The sequence below is a fragment of the Phaseolus vulgaris genome, chromosome 2 (assembly GCF_051622355.1).
Source record: "Phaseolus vulgaris cultivar YP4 chromosome 2, ASM5162235v1, whole genome shotgun sequence".
In the NCBI taxonomy this organism is placed as follows: domain Eukaryota; kingdom Viridiplantae; phylum Streptophyta; class Magnoliopsida; order Fabales; family Fabaceae; genus Phaseolus; species Phaseolus vulgaris.
In genome coordinates, this window is record NC_143499.1 from 47,398,059 (window position 1) to 47,417,556 (window position 19,498).

Below are 19,498 nucleotides of genomic sequence, written 5' to 3' on the forward strand. Positions count from 1 at the left end.
TTCATCAATTTGATTTTGAACAATGGTTCAAGATCCCACATTTATAACAATATTTTACAAAATATAACTAGGTTTGAAACTTGTTTTATAAAGTTAAATTAGATTTAAAGTTTATTTTTTAATAAAAATTATTATGATTATTTAAATTTATTTTAACTTCTTTTAGATCATGTAATGTAAAGTGAACCCAAAAAAATAATTCTCTTCATGTCTTGTGTACCATTTCTGACATGATTTTCTGCATCAACAATGAAGCTACCATGGGCAACTTTCACATCCTTTTCCAATGTAAGGATATACTTGAGTTGTAAATGCAAGTGGAAACATTGGTCAGAAAATCAATATATTCATATTAACATAGAAAAATATTTATTTCACTATTTATCCCTATAATAGTTTAGTGTTTACTGTTATAAAATTATTAAATAAAAATTAATTTAAAAAAAATAGTTACTATATTAATTAAATTAGATATTATTTTAAAGACTACAAAAATTATTGGTATCTAAAATATTTTAAGAAGTGAATTTTAAACTTAAATCAACCTTATAGAAGATGAGATTTGCATTCACTTATATATTCACAACTTCTATCAACTTGTGTGTAGAACTATGTAATGAGTGTATGATAAAGACTTGATAAACTCAACAAGTTCTCACTATGATAGATTCTAAAAGACTCTGATATTATATTAAGAAGTTAACTTTAAGCTTAACTTAACTTTATAAATTTGATTTATAAGATGAGATTTACACCCACTTATATACTATGAAATGCCATAATCTCTAGTCAAAGTGAGATATCCAACAAAACTGTTTATATTATTGATAAATTGGTATCTAATTAGCTTTAGCCAATTAGATAAATAACTTTATTAGATTAGCCAAGATGCTTGAGTATTTATTAGTTAGTCAAAATTACTTTTTAAAGTTTATTATTATAGAAAGAATTGACTTTGACCTTAAAATAAAAAGTGTAAACAAACTTAATATATAGTTGTATTGAGACCTAATAAAAGTAATAACAAAGTGAGTCCTACCAAAAGTAACTCCCAAATTAGCACTTGACATGTGTGTTGCACTAGGTAGCTCTGCTTGGCTCATATTGAACCTTGTATTGTGTACTCAATAGGGATAGATTAAAAAGCTATATTGTCCAATCTAAATGTTTGTTACCGATAATAAGTAATCTCATTCAAGATTGTCAAAATACTTATGGACTGTTATGATGTGTTGTTTTCATGCTAGCTTTTTCCTTTTGAGTTGTGCCATTATAAGTTCTTTCCCCCACAAGACTTTCAATATTTAGTTACAAGTGCCACATTTTTTGGCATTTACAAAGTTTACTTAAAAATACAAATATTTCATACTATATAACTATTTCATATTATATAAGAAGTACATTTTTTACATTTATAAATTGATTTTATAAAATTAAGTTAAACTTAAATATAATTTATGTTAAGCTATATAAAATCTATTATCACAAGAATTTTATTTATTTATCAAATCACCCGCTATCGAACTACCAACTATATAACCTCATATACAAGTTGACAGTCTCAACAAATTGAATTAAACTTAAAATTTGCTTCTTAATACTTAATCATTCATACAAGTCTCTCTGAAAATCAATAAACCTTTCAATTAACTCTAAAACTTGGGAATGTGTAACTTTTATTTTAACTTGTAATTGTGTAGAATACTACTTTCTTTAATTTTTTTTTTTTTTAAAAATAGAATATTTGATCAGACTTTTCCAATCACAAACCATCAATTTTACAAACTAATCATGCCACATGAGAAAAATAAAAGGAATGATAAAATGAACAAGTTTATTAATTTGTAGAAAATCTATTTCCCACGTTTCATTGTAGCTAGTTTTTCTAGAGTCAAAATGATGAATGATTCCAAGGTCCAAATGAGGTGTCACGCACCAAATAGTACCCACAGACACTAAACCACAACGGCTAATATTGGAATTGGAGATATCAATATATCTAAATAGACACGTCCAAGAAAAAAAAGAAAGTTGACTATGGTTGTGACAATTCCCTCTGTGGCTGAAACCTACCAGAAATAATAATGCTTTTTTCTTTCTTTCATGCAGAGATGTGCAATATCATAAGAAAATGAGGGTGTTTTGGTTTCAAAGGGAACATGATTACTGAGTTGAATTAGGGTTGCTGAAAATCCAATACAATATTGATGGACCAACAATACCCATGGGATTTTGAGAACACATGCAACGCACTCTACTAAGGATGGTTGAATATTTTTTTCTTTTTCTTTTATAACTCAACTCTAATGTAAATCAATTATGATCAAGTTGAATTGCTAAATAAAAAATAAATCTAATTAAATTAAATTAAATGTCATTTAAGTTTAAACTAAATTATTAAATCTTTTAAATTGATTTAACCAATAACCCAAATTTAGTTTAAGCTTTACTTTGTGTTTTTTCATATCCAATATGAGTTTGTTAGCCTCGTTAACCATGTAAAACTAGTGAATGTGTCTGAGTTTAGTAAAAATGAAAAAAAATACCTAAACCCTAAATCATAAATCATACACAGATTTTCCAGTTTAAATGACCCAAAAAAACACTAAAACTGTCACACATGACCAATACTTCTAACTAACACAGAAAGAGTATTTTAAAAATTATTAGAGGTGCAGGTAGTAATTATAGAAAAATTATAAAGGTGCATGTAATAATCATAGAGGTGCAAGAAGCAAAAGCCTACTTTAATTTTTTTTTTTAAAAACTTAATCTCATTTGGCAAGAAAGTTCAAACAATATTTAATATTATTTTTCAATGATTATTTTATGAAAATTGTTTAAAAAATCGTTATTATTTATTAAATTTTTTCAATTGAGCAAGCTTGTAAGTATAGCAAATTAAAAAATTTAATACACCAGTAAACATTATTTAGCAACATATATGTATACGGGAAGGGAATTGTACCCTCCTTCTGGGGCAAGAGGAAAAAAAGTGATAATATAAATAATAATGTAAACATAAATGTGGGTCTTAAAAAATAATATACAAAACTACTACATTGGAAAAAAAACAACTATACAGCAACAAATAATCAATATAATTGAGACATATAAGACCATAAGCTCACAAAGACTATGAATATTATTAAGAGAATCTCATAACTAGTTTAGGATGTAAAATCTTGTATTTTTAAAAATTTAAAAATTGCAGATGATCTTTAGTTTTCTAAAATAAAGTATATTTTATTCACTATTGATATATTATTTAATTATTAATAAAAATATTAAAATAATATATATAATGAAACTTATTGTTAAATCTTATTACTAATGCCTTGCACTAATTGTGATTATTATTACTTAAAATACATTTAACATCCATTAACATTTATATAATTTTGATTATTATCACTTAAAATAAATTTAACATCCATTAGCATTTATATAATTGTGATTATCATCACTTAAAATACATTTAACATCCATTAACATTTATATAACATATTAATCTAAAAAAAATCAAATATACAGTTAAGATTTTGTAAAGATCATTATTGCACTTTCGTGAAAGAAAAATAAAGCTTGATTTTTATAAAAAATAAATTTATGTTACAATACCTAATACCTTTATATAGCATAAACAGCACCAAATCCAAAATTGTCTATCTTGTACAAACACACCGACATATTTCAGATAAAATACAACTCACATAGATCTATGACTATTTACCATAGTCATTGTAACAAGATCAGCGTCAATGTGCACATGTTTGAAAGGAGATCAGTCAAACTGATATCAAGATGCATACTACAGCTATATAAAACCAGCATACCAAGAGTCCATCTCAAGAGAACAGAAAATTAGAAAGAAAAGGCTGTCAAAATTTCAGCAGGAACCAGTCTTAAATTATATCTGTTTGCTTGAAATACAGGTAGGTAAGTGTATAACATGCCACCCATCTAAAAAAAACTTGGAAGGCAATGTGATGTATTTACCTTAGGGGAAGTAACTTCTTGCCGAAAAGCAATAAAAGAATCATGAAGAATCAGCAGTTACTACATATTTCACAACATTAGACCAGAGGTCATCAGATTTTCTTGCAATGATGGCAGTGATATTAAATAGGCCTAAAGAACAAAGGTCAAGATTGGTTTCAAGAGTACTGATATAGATGGTACAACAATCTCGCCTCCGCCATCACTGGTGCGGCCTTAAACCGTATGTCACCAACAGAATATAATCTGGCTCGGAAGATATTTCCATTAGACATTTGTCTTACAAAACGAGTAAACCGATCCCAATTTCGGGATTCAAACAATCTTTTGTCCATTCTTACAAAGTTGAACGAGAAAGGTCGCTTCTCTATCCCATTCGAGTAAAACTTTGACATCTTCAGCACCTGGGTGAATGCACCATCATCCAAATTAGTTGAAAAATTTTGACCTTCAAGTGATAGGTCACAGAGTCTAGCAGCCAACAAAAGCTGTCTAAGAAAACCTTCAGGGCTGCCATCTGGATTGATCTTCTGCATTATTGCATCTTGCATCTCAAAACAAGAGCAGCACATCGAGAATCCATACTTACTAAACATACGGGCAATGGGTAAGTATCCATCTCGGTTAAAAGTGTTATAATAACCAGCTGTTAACTCTGATGGATGGGATTGTGTGACATAGTGCCAGTGAATGGCAGCCAATTTTGCTGATATATGGACTTCTGTACCCCTAAATATAGTTTCAGCTTCTCTACAAATCCTTTCCCCATGCAGCAGCAACATGTCTGAGTACCATTCAAGGAAAAATTTACCATATGGTCTGTCCCAAGAACCACCATCATTTTTGAAAAAATCAGTATGCTCAGGATTGTGCATCAAACTTCCAGTACCAAATGGACCACCATTTCCCCATTCACGCATTCCAATATTTCTTGCAGAGGCATTCAGAGAAGCAAGCATATACTGGCAGGTGGCAAGCAAGACAAAACAAAAGTTAAACACAATACTAATCCCACTTTTAAGTCTCTCGTGAAACAGAACAACAATAACACTACACAAACAACAAACTAGTGCCTAAATCTGACTCTTCTGCCTACCTTGTCATAGCATTGAAATTCTCCAAGTTCACCAGACCATGCCAAATTTGGCTCTTCTAAAGAGGACAAAGGATACCTTAGTTCACCACCAGGACCCATGCCAATCTGTACACCCTGCAACACGAACAGAATGACATAAATATTTACAACAAGATCTGATAATAATATTTCGAATTTGAACCTTAGATTGTAACAAACCAAAATCATCATAGAACCTTACTGTAATGATAACACCAAGCAAAGCCCTGAAAGTGTCCCTAAAATCTCTCATAAAATCAGCATACACTTGAATAGGAGATCGTCCACACAGCACAGGAAGAATATCACATCCAAGGGAAATGTATTCAATATTTCTTCTTCCGAACCGGTCACAATATGCTAACTCTACATCTTTCTGTATCTCATCAAGCACCCATAGAGGAAGCGGTATCCTACACAAGGGGGACAAACTTCCAGAGTATGAGGCTCATGACTAGGAAACAATTCCTACCTACAAAAATAGTGATAATAATTCAAAATAAACCAAATCAACTGTACTTAGATCATCGCAAAACCCAGGTCAAATGTCAATACATATTGAATGAAAAAATTACACAACCATAGTTATTATTTTCACATGCTATTAAATCACATTAGAAGAAAAAAGAATTTGTAGTTGGACATTGACTCAACTGCAAAAACTAACTTTAAGCTAAAGGTTGTTTCCTGATTATATACACTATTTTAATCCTATCACTACTCAAAGTGAAAGTTCTCAGACACTCCCTCACAGGACAAGACATAATGTTTAGACATTTTGAGCTTGAAGTTTGTAGCACTGATAACTGTTGTAGGTGATCCAATAAGTCCAACAACAATATCAGGACAGGTTTTGACATCATCTAAGAATTTGTCAAAACAACAACATCCATATATTCATATATCATCTTAATATTTGAGTATGAAACTAATTCGGTCACAAAAAGCTAACTTATAAAGTATAAATTATCCTCAGGTTGTAACAGTTTCGGTCATTTTATAGCTAACGTCCCCACATACCAATTGGGATCATCAGGTCCTGCGCCATGCTGATGAAAGGAGAGAACAGCTCGAACCTTGAGGCCACACTTGCATGCCATAGCGACAAGTTCCTCGTACCCTCTCCAATCGTAAACCCTAGGTTTGTTCTTCTCAACCAAGCCCCACCAAATCTCGACCACGACACCTTCAACGCCGGCCGTGGCGAGCGCCTTGAGCGAGAACATCATCGCCTTAGGCCTCAAGACTCGGCCTCCCTCCCGGCTGACGGAATTCACCGGCATCGTGACGAACACCGGCGAGCCGCTGCGGCGGCGCTGCGCCGATAAGTCGTGGTGCAGCTCGTAGGAAACATCACCGCCGTTGTCCGGCGAGAGGAAGCCGCCGGCGCCGGGAGACTTAGAGGAGTTGAAGCATGAGGAAACGGTGAAACGACGGCGGAAGGTGACACGGCAGGGGAAGCGAGTGAGGCGAGTGAAATCGGAGCGAGTGGAGACGAAGGAAGGGGAGAAACTGGCAGTGGATTGAGAGAGGATGGCCATTGATTGGGAATTGAAGCTTTAGGGTTTGAAAGAAAGTGAGAGTGTGTTGTTGTGAGTGAGAGTCACATAGAGAAGAGAGGAAACACAGTGATGAGGTGAGGAATGCATACTACACTCTACTCTTCAACAACCAGGATGTGGAGGAGAGATTATATGTCATTTTTTTCACTTTTTCATTTTCAAAATTACTTTTTCTTTCTTTTTCTTCATTCTTCAACATCTTCAAATAAATAATAATAATAATAATAATAGTTAACATTAACAAATTGTATTATATCTTCAAAAATAATTTTAAGTTATGGGCACTTGACATAAATAAAGGCACCTTGGACATCTTTTTATTATAGTTAAATTCTTATTTAATAAATTAGATTAATTAGTGTGACATTTAGTAGAGAGTGAATTTTTAATGCATAATCTATTCAATTTTTAGATTTTTTTATTAAATATTAATGGATTTTAATAGGATCATTTCCAGATTTTAAATATGTGAATCAATATATCAGAGTCCTCTTCCATTTTATTTACTATACTAAAATTAAAATTAGTGTTTAGTCTTTTATAAGAACAAGTTTAAAATTAATAGTTTAATGAGTAGTAATTGCCATGTATTATTATAGACAGAAAAAACTTCAGGAATTATGCACTTTTTGTATTACCATGTTATCAAAAAAAATTCTATAAGATATTTTTCCTTTATATGTTTATAAAACGTTTGATGCACTATAAAAAATCATTGAAATATACAACTAAGCACACACAAAGTAAATAAATGTTATCCAACTATGTCTTTAGTGAAACTTGTAAAAATATAGATAATAAAAAATTCAAATAAAAATATGCTTATTGTATTAATATATTTTTCTATCAAGTTATTGCATGCAATAAAAATGATAGAGATTAAAAGTATATAAAAAATAGCAGGGACGGGTGAGTTTTTAATTCTTATAATTATAGCTAATTTCAATTTTAGTTTATGGTATTTTAAATAAATTAGTCTTTAAATTTTTTTAAATATGTAACATCAAGTATTCGTCCAACTCAATGAGAATCGGTTAATCGTCAGAAAAGTTAAATTCATATTATGTGTGATTATTAGCTTATTAATCTAATAGTACAGCAAAACTAAGTTTATCTAATAATTATAAAATATAAAATATATTTTCAAAAAATAAGAAATTAAAATTAAAATATATTATATATAATATTAGTATTTTTGTTACTTGATTTAATGTCATTCAATTAAAATATAAGTATTTTTGTTTCTTAAAATGTTTAGGAATTTTTTTTAATGTCATTCAATTAGCAAGAAATAGACAGGTCATTATCATATGCAAGTAATAAGTAGTAATTTTGAATCAAGACTCAATCATTAATTTTATTTTAGAAAACAGTGTACTACAAAATAATACACCACTAATTTTTTTTCTTGAGATAAGGGTTTGGGTCAGAGAAAAAGACACCTAAAGCTTAATCATAATAAGTTACGTGTATAGACTTGTCTGTTTGTTACTAATATAACAATTAGCTTATATTAATCTACTTTACAAAATTCCTTTTTAAAAAAAACAAGTAGTTGTCACTAAAACACCTAGTTATTTTTCTGAACTATTATTTCTCTTAACCAAAACACCTAATTTTTTGCTGAAGGATACCAGCAAATTTAACATGTCAAATTATATCGTGAACATTTGATTATCGAGTAGAATTCTTGTAAATCCATCCAAATAAAATGTCCCTTTTACTTAGATTTTTTCTTAGAAGATTCAAACAATTATGCTTAATGATTGAAATGTTTGTTAGATGCTGCCTGTGCAAAACGAAAATCGGGACAAAACTAGCCAATTCCTCTCTTTTTTACCAAATAAAACTATCACAAATCAGAGATTAAATATCATTGAAATGACAAAACAAAATTGTTTAAACCAACGGCTAATCATATAACTAAAATTAAAAAAGTATTATAAGAACAATTAGTTTATCATTTATCGTATTATACACACTCATTCCACAACATCCTAATAAGAAACTAAAATGACATTTGTCTTCTTCAAGCACTTAGTTACAATACGAATCAGAACTGCCTGAACCAACTTGATAGAAGCATATGAAAACACTTAATAACTAATACTGACCCATAAAAAACCATGCACATGTGTGGAGGCAGTGTATATACGAAACTGTGATCTCAATCTCAATACGTTGGTGACACGTTCATTCGTAGATGCCATGCGGCGACATTAATAATATAAATGTAAAAAACTCAGGAATCAAAACTTTGAAGCGGGTGACAAAAAATTATTTGAATAATTTCAAGGAACCGCTAAAATATGTTGCATTACCTATCCCAAACAGATGGATGGACTAAGATGATTGTTTCAACTCTACAGCCAATAAAAGTAAAAGGAAAAGGAAAAGATAAAAAAAAAAAAGTAAAGGACATAATATCTAGACCACCATAGACTCCAAAACACATGCAACTCCAATATTGATGGTATTGGCAGACATCTATCTCTTTTCTTGCTCCTCCTCCCCCATTTAGACCTCCTGTTTCTCCTCCTGTACGTAAAAACCTAGTCTTCTCTGCCAAGGTAGCAGAAAGACTGGTCATCACCCACCGACTTCCACCATAGCAATGCAGAACAATAAATTTAAAAAAGTAAAAATGAAAACGCAGACTCCATGTTGCTGACATGTAATGCAGAAAGCCATAGGACCGAACACCTGTGCCCAAAAATGGTGATGACCCGACTCATGGTATGCAGTTGAGACCCCCACGCAACAAATGCAGATGATGTATGCAAGAAGAACTAGAAAGCCTTAGTAACATCCTCAAAATGAAATTGCTCGACTAATTGCCAACTTGGCCCATTCCGCAGATTCCTTAATCAAATGATCATCAGATGATAAACACTCTTTGAGGAAGTCTTTGCTGGACACAGACTGCTGAATCAAGTGGCCAGCATTACTACCCAAAGTATCAGCTAAATCTCCAAGCACACCAATTGCTGTCTTCGTAACAACATCATCCCTGAAAAGACAAGAAGCACCAATAAATAAATAACAGTTTATAAAATTGAAGATGCAAAATTCACAAATCGGACAGGAACAGAATATGCAGAAATTTACTCACATGTCTTTCTCAATGTACAAACTATCCAAGAATTGCAGCACATGGGGAGCATAAGGCATCAAAAGCTGGGTCTTCGGGGAACCTTTAAACCCTTGGAAGATCCCTGAGTATGCCTCTAGGATTCCATTTCTCAAAGAATTTGTGTATTCTGTCATATCGTCATCAGCATTGGCTGTATGAGCAGAGAGCTCTGCAGCACTTTGAAGCATAGGCATTGCATATAACAGGTACTTCTCAAAGTTTTCTCCAATTGCCAATGCAATGTCTCCAAAACACGAAAAGATAGGAGGCTTAACAGACCTGTGCAGCTGATTGCTGGACAAATCCTTAAGAAGTTGGGTCATTATCCCATCACAATAAGGCAGTATTTTCTCCTCCAAAGCTCTGCATACATCACCAACCACACCCACTGTGATAGCACAAACCTGGTAGTCCTCAAAATTTTGAAGACCCATTTCCAAATACTTGTAAAATTCTGTCATGTATTTTGCAAAATCAGCTCCAGTTGCATAGGCCAAAGCTCCAATAGCAAGCATGGCCTCCTCATGAGCTGTTGCACTTCGTGAAGCAAAAACTCTCAAAAACAAACCCATTATTTGGTCAGCATACTGCATGAAATGATATTTCGTTGGTTCTGAAGATCCCAACTTCTGTATGATAACCTGCAAGCAACCGCATAGAAGTCCTTGTAATTCATTCTGCCTCTCGTCGGATGACAACTTCTGATTCTCAAGAGTCTGATGGAGCTCCAACATGATGACAGGAACAAGCTGTACTACCATTGGAGCTGTTTCATCATTAGAACACCTCACCACTTCATTTAAGGCTTCATAGGCTGCTGTTCTAAGGCGAGATTCTCCAGCATCCTCTCTGTGAGTTACATTGAGGAGAGCTTGAACAATTTCCTGAAAGAAAGGGGTCAAAGGAGAGGATGAAGATCCGGCATCCTCATAGCCTTGGGCAAGAAAATAAAGAGCACCACAAGCCTTCTCGGCAACATTTGGAACATCCTTCATACTCTGAACCAGCACAGTAATGATCTGTTGGCAGTTAGCAGGAGTGATAATGGGAGTATCAAGAGCCGATCCATGCAAAAATTCAAACATCCGTCCAAGAGTCCATGCAGTTGTGTCTTTCACATGATTATTTGGATCTTTCATCAATGCAGAGAGCATGAAATTCAAAGCCATATTAACCAGCGGCACTAGTTTATCAGGGGATGGACCTTCTAAAATAGAGCCAAAGGCATAAGTTGCAGCTTCCCGTTGCCTCCAATCTGGTTTGGTTATATTCTCTTCAATAAAGGGCATGACCAAAGTTACAATATCATCACCCACTGTTCGTGCAACTAATCCCAAACATGTACCTCCAGCCATAGCAATGTTCCACGCTCCTTCATCCTGATCTTGGTCTTCTTCTTGCTTCAGAAGTGTCTCCAATAACATGGGGACCAAAAATGAAAGCGCCTGTTTAATAAAATAAAAGCAGGGAACATCTGAATCCCCACTAAAATCACCTCCATATTCTTCTAATATGTCAATTTCTTCATCACATATTGAACTCCAAAATTCAATGGCCTGAAGTGCAACAGGCTCTTCATCTTCCTTCACAGCCTTGGCAGTGATATTGAAGATATCTTGGATGTAGTGAGCCAACTTCTCATAGTATGTTGAAGAAATGGCTACCAAGCACTCAAATGCTGCTCGTCTAATCTTCAATTCAGGTGATTGGGTGGCCTCACAAACAATTCTCATGATATAATCCCGCTCCATGTCATTAGAAAAATTTGCCTGAGCAAAACCCAAAGCATTATACAATGCTTTTATGGCAGCAAGCCTGACATCATTGTTTTCTTCAGTTGAATTCATTCCCTGAACAACTGCAGTGAGTATCTTATTTACATGTTCCTGGTCTACTACATCCGGGGAAACTTCTTCACAAATGTACCCAAGGGTCTCAAGAGTTGCCTGCCTAGTAGGAGCAGGAAGCTGGTGAACATTCGACAAAAGGGATCCTATCAATTCTGGCCACTGTTTATGAGGCAGCTCAATGCCGGCAACCTTAGCAATAACTTGTGATGCAGTTGATCGAGCCTCAAGAGAAGGAGAAGAAAGTGTCCTCAACAAGAATGCCTTAATCTGGGCTTTCAAAGTTGGGTCCAACGCCAACCATCTTTGCACAAATTCTATTTTCCTGTGCTGCTCTTTGGCGTCCAGAGCATTCTTGAGAATTAAACCTGCTAGCTTCCGACTCTCTGCAGGTTTGTCATCATTTGCCAATTCCCCAGCAAGAGAAAACAAGAAACTTGGAAGGTTTTGTTCCTGAAACTGTTTCAAGTTTTCCTCTGCTTGTTTCCTTAATGCACCATCGACAGCTTGCGCATTTAAAAGGATCTGAGTCACCTCCATGGCCATCTGAAGATAAAACATAAATAAAGGATCTAAGACTAAATACAATACTAATGAAAGAAAAAAAAAGGCAAATTATGTATTCGAATTCAATACTCATTGCAGAGGGTGTAACACAAAGAACAATGCAAAGACTAATAGAGAGGGTACAGCATCAATAGAAAAGATTAACAAAACCATGCGAAAAAACATATTTTTAATGGTACAGTATTTTTTTCATCAGAAAACAAAGCAATGTACAGTGTGCAACAAAATTTAAGAAGGGTTTCTGAGAGAGATATAAATATTAAAAGATAGGAACTATACAATGTATGAGTTTTGGCTATGAGATGTGGCCATAATGCAGACAAAACTACACTCCTAAAGCATAACCTCATAATCTCAATCCAGGCTTATAAAACCATGTTCTCAGCTGACAAGAAATTGACCTAACCCTCTCATAAACCTTAAGTCACCACATAAAGAGAACACAGCAATAATAATGTAAACAATAAGAAATAACCCCAGCAAGATGTAACAAACCGAAACGACAACATTTGAAAATGGAGAACAAAACATTAGTAGTTCAGAAAACACTCTTAACACATTAAAACACCACTTGCAGAAGTCCCAACAGATCGAAAATGCGAAAAGATAATAACCCCACATCCATTTTCCACATTTCCCAACAGTAAAACTAAAAAAATGCATCAAGAATCCCGATTCGAATAAAAATCAGTTCAAATAACGCCCAGACAGAAAACAACACTGACAAAGAAAGTTAAAGAACTGGTTCTGATCGCTAAGCAAAGCAAAACAAAGGAAACCCTAAATACGGTTAATGAAGTGAAGACACAAATAAACTATTGCCAGGGATCAGCAGTGATGTAAAGAACCACAAAGTTCTAATTGGGGATTAGCGAGTAAGAGAAAATGGAGAAAGGATAACTGACCTAGAACGAGTTGGCGAGTTGAATCGGCGATAGAGAGTGAGGTGAACGAGTTGACACAAGTTTAAAGGAGAGAGTGAGGGAAGGAGCGCGGCGACTCTGAAACCCTAGCAGAGTGTGGGAAAAAGCAGAGACGCCAATGTTTTAAGTTTTTTGGGTGTTCAATACTTGCTTTTTTATATTCGCTGTACGACACACTTGGAGAGACGTGAGGCAATATCAGCCGCTGATTCAAATAGGGCTGATCTGGACGCTACGATCTTCTCATCAACGGCTCTATTTTGAAATGCCTGCATGATCTGATTTTTTATCTGGGTCACGCGACATCCCCGCGCGTGTGTTCTCCCTCCTGTTTTAAATCAATGGCATATGATGTCTATTCTTTATTAAGCGCACTGTCAATGGTGTCGGCTTTGCACTCACCCGATTATGAGAGTATTATAACCTCTATCATCATAGCTTATTTTATCAAATTAAATATACATGCTATATATATCATTATTATAATTTTTATACATAAACTATTTAATTTTATAATTTATATGATCTTATATAGTTTTTTTGGTTAAATTTATAATAAATTTATTTATTTTTTACACAGTAAATTCAATTTCTTAAATATCTATTTTATTTTGATATATTTTTTATTTTTTATTAGACCTAATCATTTCTAATATGTAAACTAACATAATTTATATATTGCAATAGAAAATTAATAATTTAAACAAAAATAAGTATACCTTTTACTTTTTAGTTATTATAGGATTTTTTTATGGTTTTAATATATGTTTATATATATAAGGAGTTGTTTATGTGTTTTAATATAGGTGTGTCAAATAAATTAAAATATAATAATTCAACTTATTTTTTGTTTAAGTTTTAATTCTGTTAATCACTTGTGTAAAGTTTACATAGTTGTATTGGTGATGTTTATAATTGACAGTGGAAATATAAATTCTTACATAGTAAGAACACTTTGACTTTTGTTTATTGGGTTCTAACCAAAAAAAAAATTAAAAAGGGTTAACTTTTCCACTTCCTTCTCTCCAAACTAAAAAACAAGCTCTCTATTTTCATTTGGTGATTTAAATATGTATATAACATCAATATTGAGTGTTATTTTTGGTAAGTTATTTCTCTTTCTTTTAAATTTTCTTATATTCTTCTATGAAATAGATGTTTTAATTTTATTAAAATTGTATCTTCTTACATGAAAAATTTAACTAGAACAAAAAAATAGTTATGTTTTAAAATTCAATTTAAATATGTAAATATTCAATTAGTATTATTTCTATATGTTTTGACCTAGTATGTTAAATTAATAAATTATAAGTGATCTTGGTTTTAATTTAATGGAGTAAAATTTATGTCATTTTTAAGTATTTGTTTCTTTTATTCTTGAATTGCGATTTTTAATAGTGTTTTATTTGGTAATAACTTGCGTAAATATAATCCTAGTCAAATTTTGTAAATACTTCATGATAAATTTTCAAATCATATTATTTGAATAAAAAATTCTCAGTTTAAGTAAAGAGTATGAGATAATTTATTTGAGTTTTCTCTGCGTTTCTTGAAGTTCAGACGGTTATGATTGTTGAGTTTTATTATGTTATACATGTTTTGAAGGAAGCTCAAAATATGAGACTTACTAATGTCTGGCTGAAATGTGATTCTGCTTTGGTTTGTGTTGTGTTTACTGCTAGAACAATGTTCCATGGATGCTTCGTAATCAATGGAATATTTATCTTAATTACTGTGAGAAAATAAGATTTAGAGTTACAATATTTTTCGTGAAAGGGATGTGTGTGCTGATAAGTTGGCTAATTTATGAATAAGTATGTTCTTAAAATTCTTTATGAATAAGTATAGTCTATCAATATATCGTTTATATCGTTTTTGTTAACATATGAATTTTTGTATAATACCCCATTTTTTATTTTTTTTTAATAATATTTTTTTTTCATGCGATGACAAATGATTGTTGTTACTTGAGGTGTTATCATAGCTGAAATGTCAAATTGCATAATAATGCCTAACATGAAAGTTTTTTATTTTAAAAAAAAATGTCTAAATGTGCAAATCACATTACTCTGAAACTTCTATACAAGATTGGTTGTTGATTTTTTATTTGACAAATTAGTACATATATTGTGGATGTCTTTACCTTATGTCATCAATAGTCTTTTATAGTAATCAATCTTACATCTAGTTGATTGTAGTATTGAAATTGTGTTTTTTATCATTTTTTCCAGTTTTGTCGTGTCTTTTATTCGGTTTGTTCTAGCCTTTTTTTGTATTGATATTTTTTTTATTTTGTCTTTAAATTTCTTAAAGTTTTATATTATGTGATATCTGTATAATTGTTATGATTTAATTTGACACCTTGATTCAAGTAATTGATCTATTATTTTATCACTGTTACAAAAATGTGAGATTTTTTTTTTTAGATATCCCACCTTATGTAATCCTTAAAGTTAAGATATATATGTATGACACCTACAATATTTTTTCTTATTTTTATGTTAATTTTTAACTACTGTGTTGTTTAAGTTTGTTTGTTTTTTTAGCATTTTGTAGGAAAAGTGTAAAGATCTTCTCATACTCTTGTTTCTCCATGCCGCCAAATATAAGGTGAAAGTAAACAGTAGAAAGGAAAAATTTACATAAGGGATATACATTTGGAAGATGAATGACAATATCCAAAAGTTCTTCTAAATATGGAAAACTATGATAGAAATGAGGAAGGACACCAACAAAATTACGAGTTCATAAAAGGTGTGAAACACTAGTATTCATTATTATGAATAGGTTAAACAAAAATGTTCATTGATAATTTTATTTATAAATAATTAACAATGCATCTTGAATGGAAAATAAAAGTGAATCAAAAATTTCATTTTTTTAGATTTGTTGAGAATTATAAGATCTAAGAAACATGAAATAGTTTGAGAAGTGTGTCATTATTTGGTGTCACTAAACTTGGATGGATATTAGACTAAATAAGAGGTCACTGTGATTTATTGGGTGAAACTTAAAAAATACATGGACTTTAAATTTGTTCCTTATTACTATGAAGAAAAAAAAAAATTTGAAGCTCGAACAACTTCAACAAAGAGACGAATGTGCAAATGTTTATTTAAGAGACCTACAAAGTCTTGAAACTTAATATTCACAAAGATAATGATGTTAACGTGACTAGATTTAAGACTGATCTTAATAGAAATATTTAGTATATATTAAAGTCATACGAGTATGATTTTTTCATAGAGTTTTATTTATACACAAAATAAAGTGAAATCCCAACTTAGAATAAAATATTTTTTTTTATAAAGTACTCATAATGATAACTCGATGAACATATTTTTATTCACACGTAATAGTTTTAGTCATAAATTATTGGACTATAATAATAAATAAACAAAATCAATTTTTTTCTAAATTTTTTAAAGAGATTACTCATCATGGTAGTTTTAGGAAACATAAACATTCTCAATCTTTTATTTTCTATATTTCTTTCTCGTAACACTTCTTTTGTGCTACTAATTGTTCTACTAAGAGAATTATGATCTTATGAAAATGACACGAAATTAAGTATTATTTTTTTTCTTCAAAATTTCCATTTTATATTTCTTACAATGATGCAATATCTTGAAGGATGATTTATTAATGGTTTGAGTCAAAATCATTTAAATAACTTTTGTGGATAAAATTATTTTCATACAATGTGTTCATTGATATTATAACCACGATAATGAAAGTACTTATTTCTTTATGTATCGGTAACTATAGTTAAAATATTTTGTGTAATATTGTACACCTAGTCACTTATTATTATGAAAATTATATCAATTTGATATGTCATAATGGTATTTCCAATATTTATTATTTTAAGAACATGTTTTGTTATCAAATAAGATATACCGATAGAAAGAAAATGAAAAAAAAATTATGAAAATAAAAAAAAATGTTTTTTTGAAAATTAAAGAAAATTCCAAATCATTAAATAAATTGTTATTAAGACAATATTTACATTATTTTCAAAACAAATCTTTAGATTTGAAACATCAATCATGTAAGGTTGAGAAAGAAGTTGGAAATAGATAAAAGATTCAAAGTACCTCATGAAATATTTCAAACCACACTAGGGTGCCCATTTTAGTTTTTGTGAATCTTTAGCCAATACTAAGAACTTTTTACCCATTAGTTGGCATGATGAATAAGAATATAAAATAAACATTGATATTTCATAAATAATTTTTTTAAAAGTTAAAAAAAAAACTTTATTAGAAGATATTTATTTGCAACACACACTTGTTTCAATAATGAGAAATTAGAAAGAAAAACATAAAAATTTGTGCAATAGAACATATTTTAAAGTCATTTTTTAATAAAATAGAAAAGCACTCATTTTTAGTCCTACCATACTAAGAAATTTGTTATTCTTTCATATACGTTTCTAAAATTCGAAAATGAATTCTCTTTAAACATGAAGTTGGTAAGTGCATGAATTAGAATAGTTTTTTAAAAAATAAACTACATTATTTATATTTCTGTAATATAAACAAATTATTATAATTTTTTAATATTACTATATTTAAAATCAATCAACATCAAAACACTAAATGAATAACATTTAAAATTAAAATATAATCATTCCATCAATTTGTTCTTATTTCCCTTCTAGAATCTTTTTCACTTATTGAGTTTTTTTTTATTCTAGATTTTGTTGTCTTGAATGTTTTATATTCTCTGTTTGGGTTTTTATTTTTAAAAAAATATAAGTGACAAATCAAAGGTAAATGTGGTGTATTCTCTCTCTCTATATATATATTATACCTTGTTCAGTAACTTTTCTAGCACTGGTCAAAAGCTATCATGATGTTCTTGATTATTTTTTAACTTCAAATGGTGAACTGCATTAAACAATATAAAGAACTTAATACTTCAATTTTATATTTTTTCATCATCTATATTTTTTTTATTTATAGGAATTTGTTCTAATTCTACATATTTTTTTTTTATCAAAATCATATAAATAAGTAAAATAAAATTTGTTATTATTAAATATTTATTGCACTTACGTAGCAAATACTTTTATAAGTACACGGAGAACTAAAATTCAAACACTAAAAAAAGTTGTTCTTAAAAAAAAAAATCACCATCAAATAGTAACTTGTTTAACAGGAAAATATACTTTCTTAAGCTTTTTACCAGAACATAGAACATGTTTTGTAACACATAATTATAGACTTTCTCTTTTTTATTTAAGGCAGATTAAAAGTGTAAGAGGACAATAAGCAAAAGTTAGCTTTCTTTTATCTTCCCTTCAAACCGATTTTCCATTATAACCATTTTTCTTTATACTTATTTTATTTATTTATTTTACCTTTATTTAATATATTTATTTTACTAATACAATAGAGTATTTTTTTATTTTATATAAATTGTTTAAAAAATAAAATAATTTTTTAAATTAATATTAATATACAATTTTATATAATTTCCTATATTTTATTTAATTTCTTATTTTTAAAGCAATAAGAATAAAAGAGAAATCATAATCTTACACATTTTTACACTAAATTTTATATATAAAATAAAATAATTTTAATTTTCGATCACTACATTTTATTTTTTTATTTTTTAATTTTAACTTCTTTAAAATGATTTTTATATATGTTACAATTCTATCATATAAAAATTAATAAAAAAAACATCCATACAGCGCAACGACCGTGCCTGTATTTTTACCAGTAAACATAAAGGAAAAGGTAAACAACTTCTCTATCTACAGTAATATTTTTACTAGTGATATTTTTATTAGTATATAAGTTATCACTATTTAGATTAAACATATCCTTAATCATTAACATAATTTATATTGTTTTTAGTTGATACTAAAAATTTAATTTATGTTTACTGTGTGCGTTTGTGTTTTTGAATATTTGATATCTAATAATTATTTTTTAAGATTATAAACTACAAGAACACTTTAGAATTATATCAAAATAATATATATTAAAAGATACACTAAACCTGTGTATAATTAAGATTTAGTTATTTTTAATCCTTTATTTCTAAGATATTTAGTTGGATATAGATACAATATTTTTTTACTTACCTTTAAAAATTTACAATGAAACCTTAATATACTTTTGAAATAAAAAAAATTATATCAAAATTCCACTAACATGTGAATTTGAAATTCATATAAAAAAATATTTCAATTATCTTTGTTAGCCATCCAATTGAAAAAAATGATACATATAAAAATAACTAATAAAAATTTAGAACAAATAAATTAAAATTACAATATTATTGGTATAATTAGAAAAATAAATATAATCGAATCATATGTTATTTACATATGCGGT

At 30.1% G+C, this 19,498-nt stretch overlaps 2 protein-coding genes across 4 annotated transcripts; both read right to left on the reverse strand.

Moving 5' to 3' along the window:
* Nucleotides 1-3,879: 3,879 nt before the first annotated feature.
* Nucleotides 3,880-6,857, reverse strand: LOC137812760 (beta-amylase 1, chloroplastic). 3 transcript variants are annotated; one of them, XM_068614949.2, is made up of 4 exons: nt 6,134-6,857; nt 5,316-5,526; nt 5,096-5,209; nt 3,880-4,961 (listed from the first exon to the last, which is right to left on the reverse strand). In XM_068614949.2, the coding sequence occupies exons 1-4, from the start codon at nt 6,652-6,654 to the stop codon at nt 4,158-4,160; spliced, it is 1,650 nt and encodes a 549-aa protein (XP_068471050.1). In that variant the 5' UTR covers nt 6,655-6,857; the 3' UTR covers nt 3,880-4,157. The 3 variants fall into 3 exon arrangements, with proteins under 3 accessions (XP_068471050.1, XP_090155278.1, XP_090155280.1); XM_090299152.1 differs by having other exon boundaries at nt 5,311-5,526; nt 6,134-6,786; XM_090299154.1 differs by lacking the exon at nt 6,134-6,857 and having other exon boundaries at nt 5,311-5,585.
* A 2,085-nt stretch (nt 6,858-8,942) lies between these two features.
* On the reverse strand, nt 8,943-13,278 carry LOC137812761 (importin subunit beta-1). The gene is made up of 3 exons (XM_068614951.2): nt 13,128-13,278; nt 9,788-12,201; nt 8,943-9,685 (listed from the first exon to the last, which is right to left on the reverse strand). Exons 2-3 carry the CDS (start codon nt 12,199-12,201, stop codon nt 9,487-9,489), a joined length of 2,613 nt encoding a protein of 870 aa, XP_068471052.1. The 5' UTR covers nt 13,128-13,278; the 3' UTR covers nt 8,943-9,486.
* Between the last annotated feature and the right edge of the window lie 6,220 nt (nt 13,279-19,498).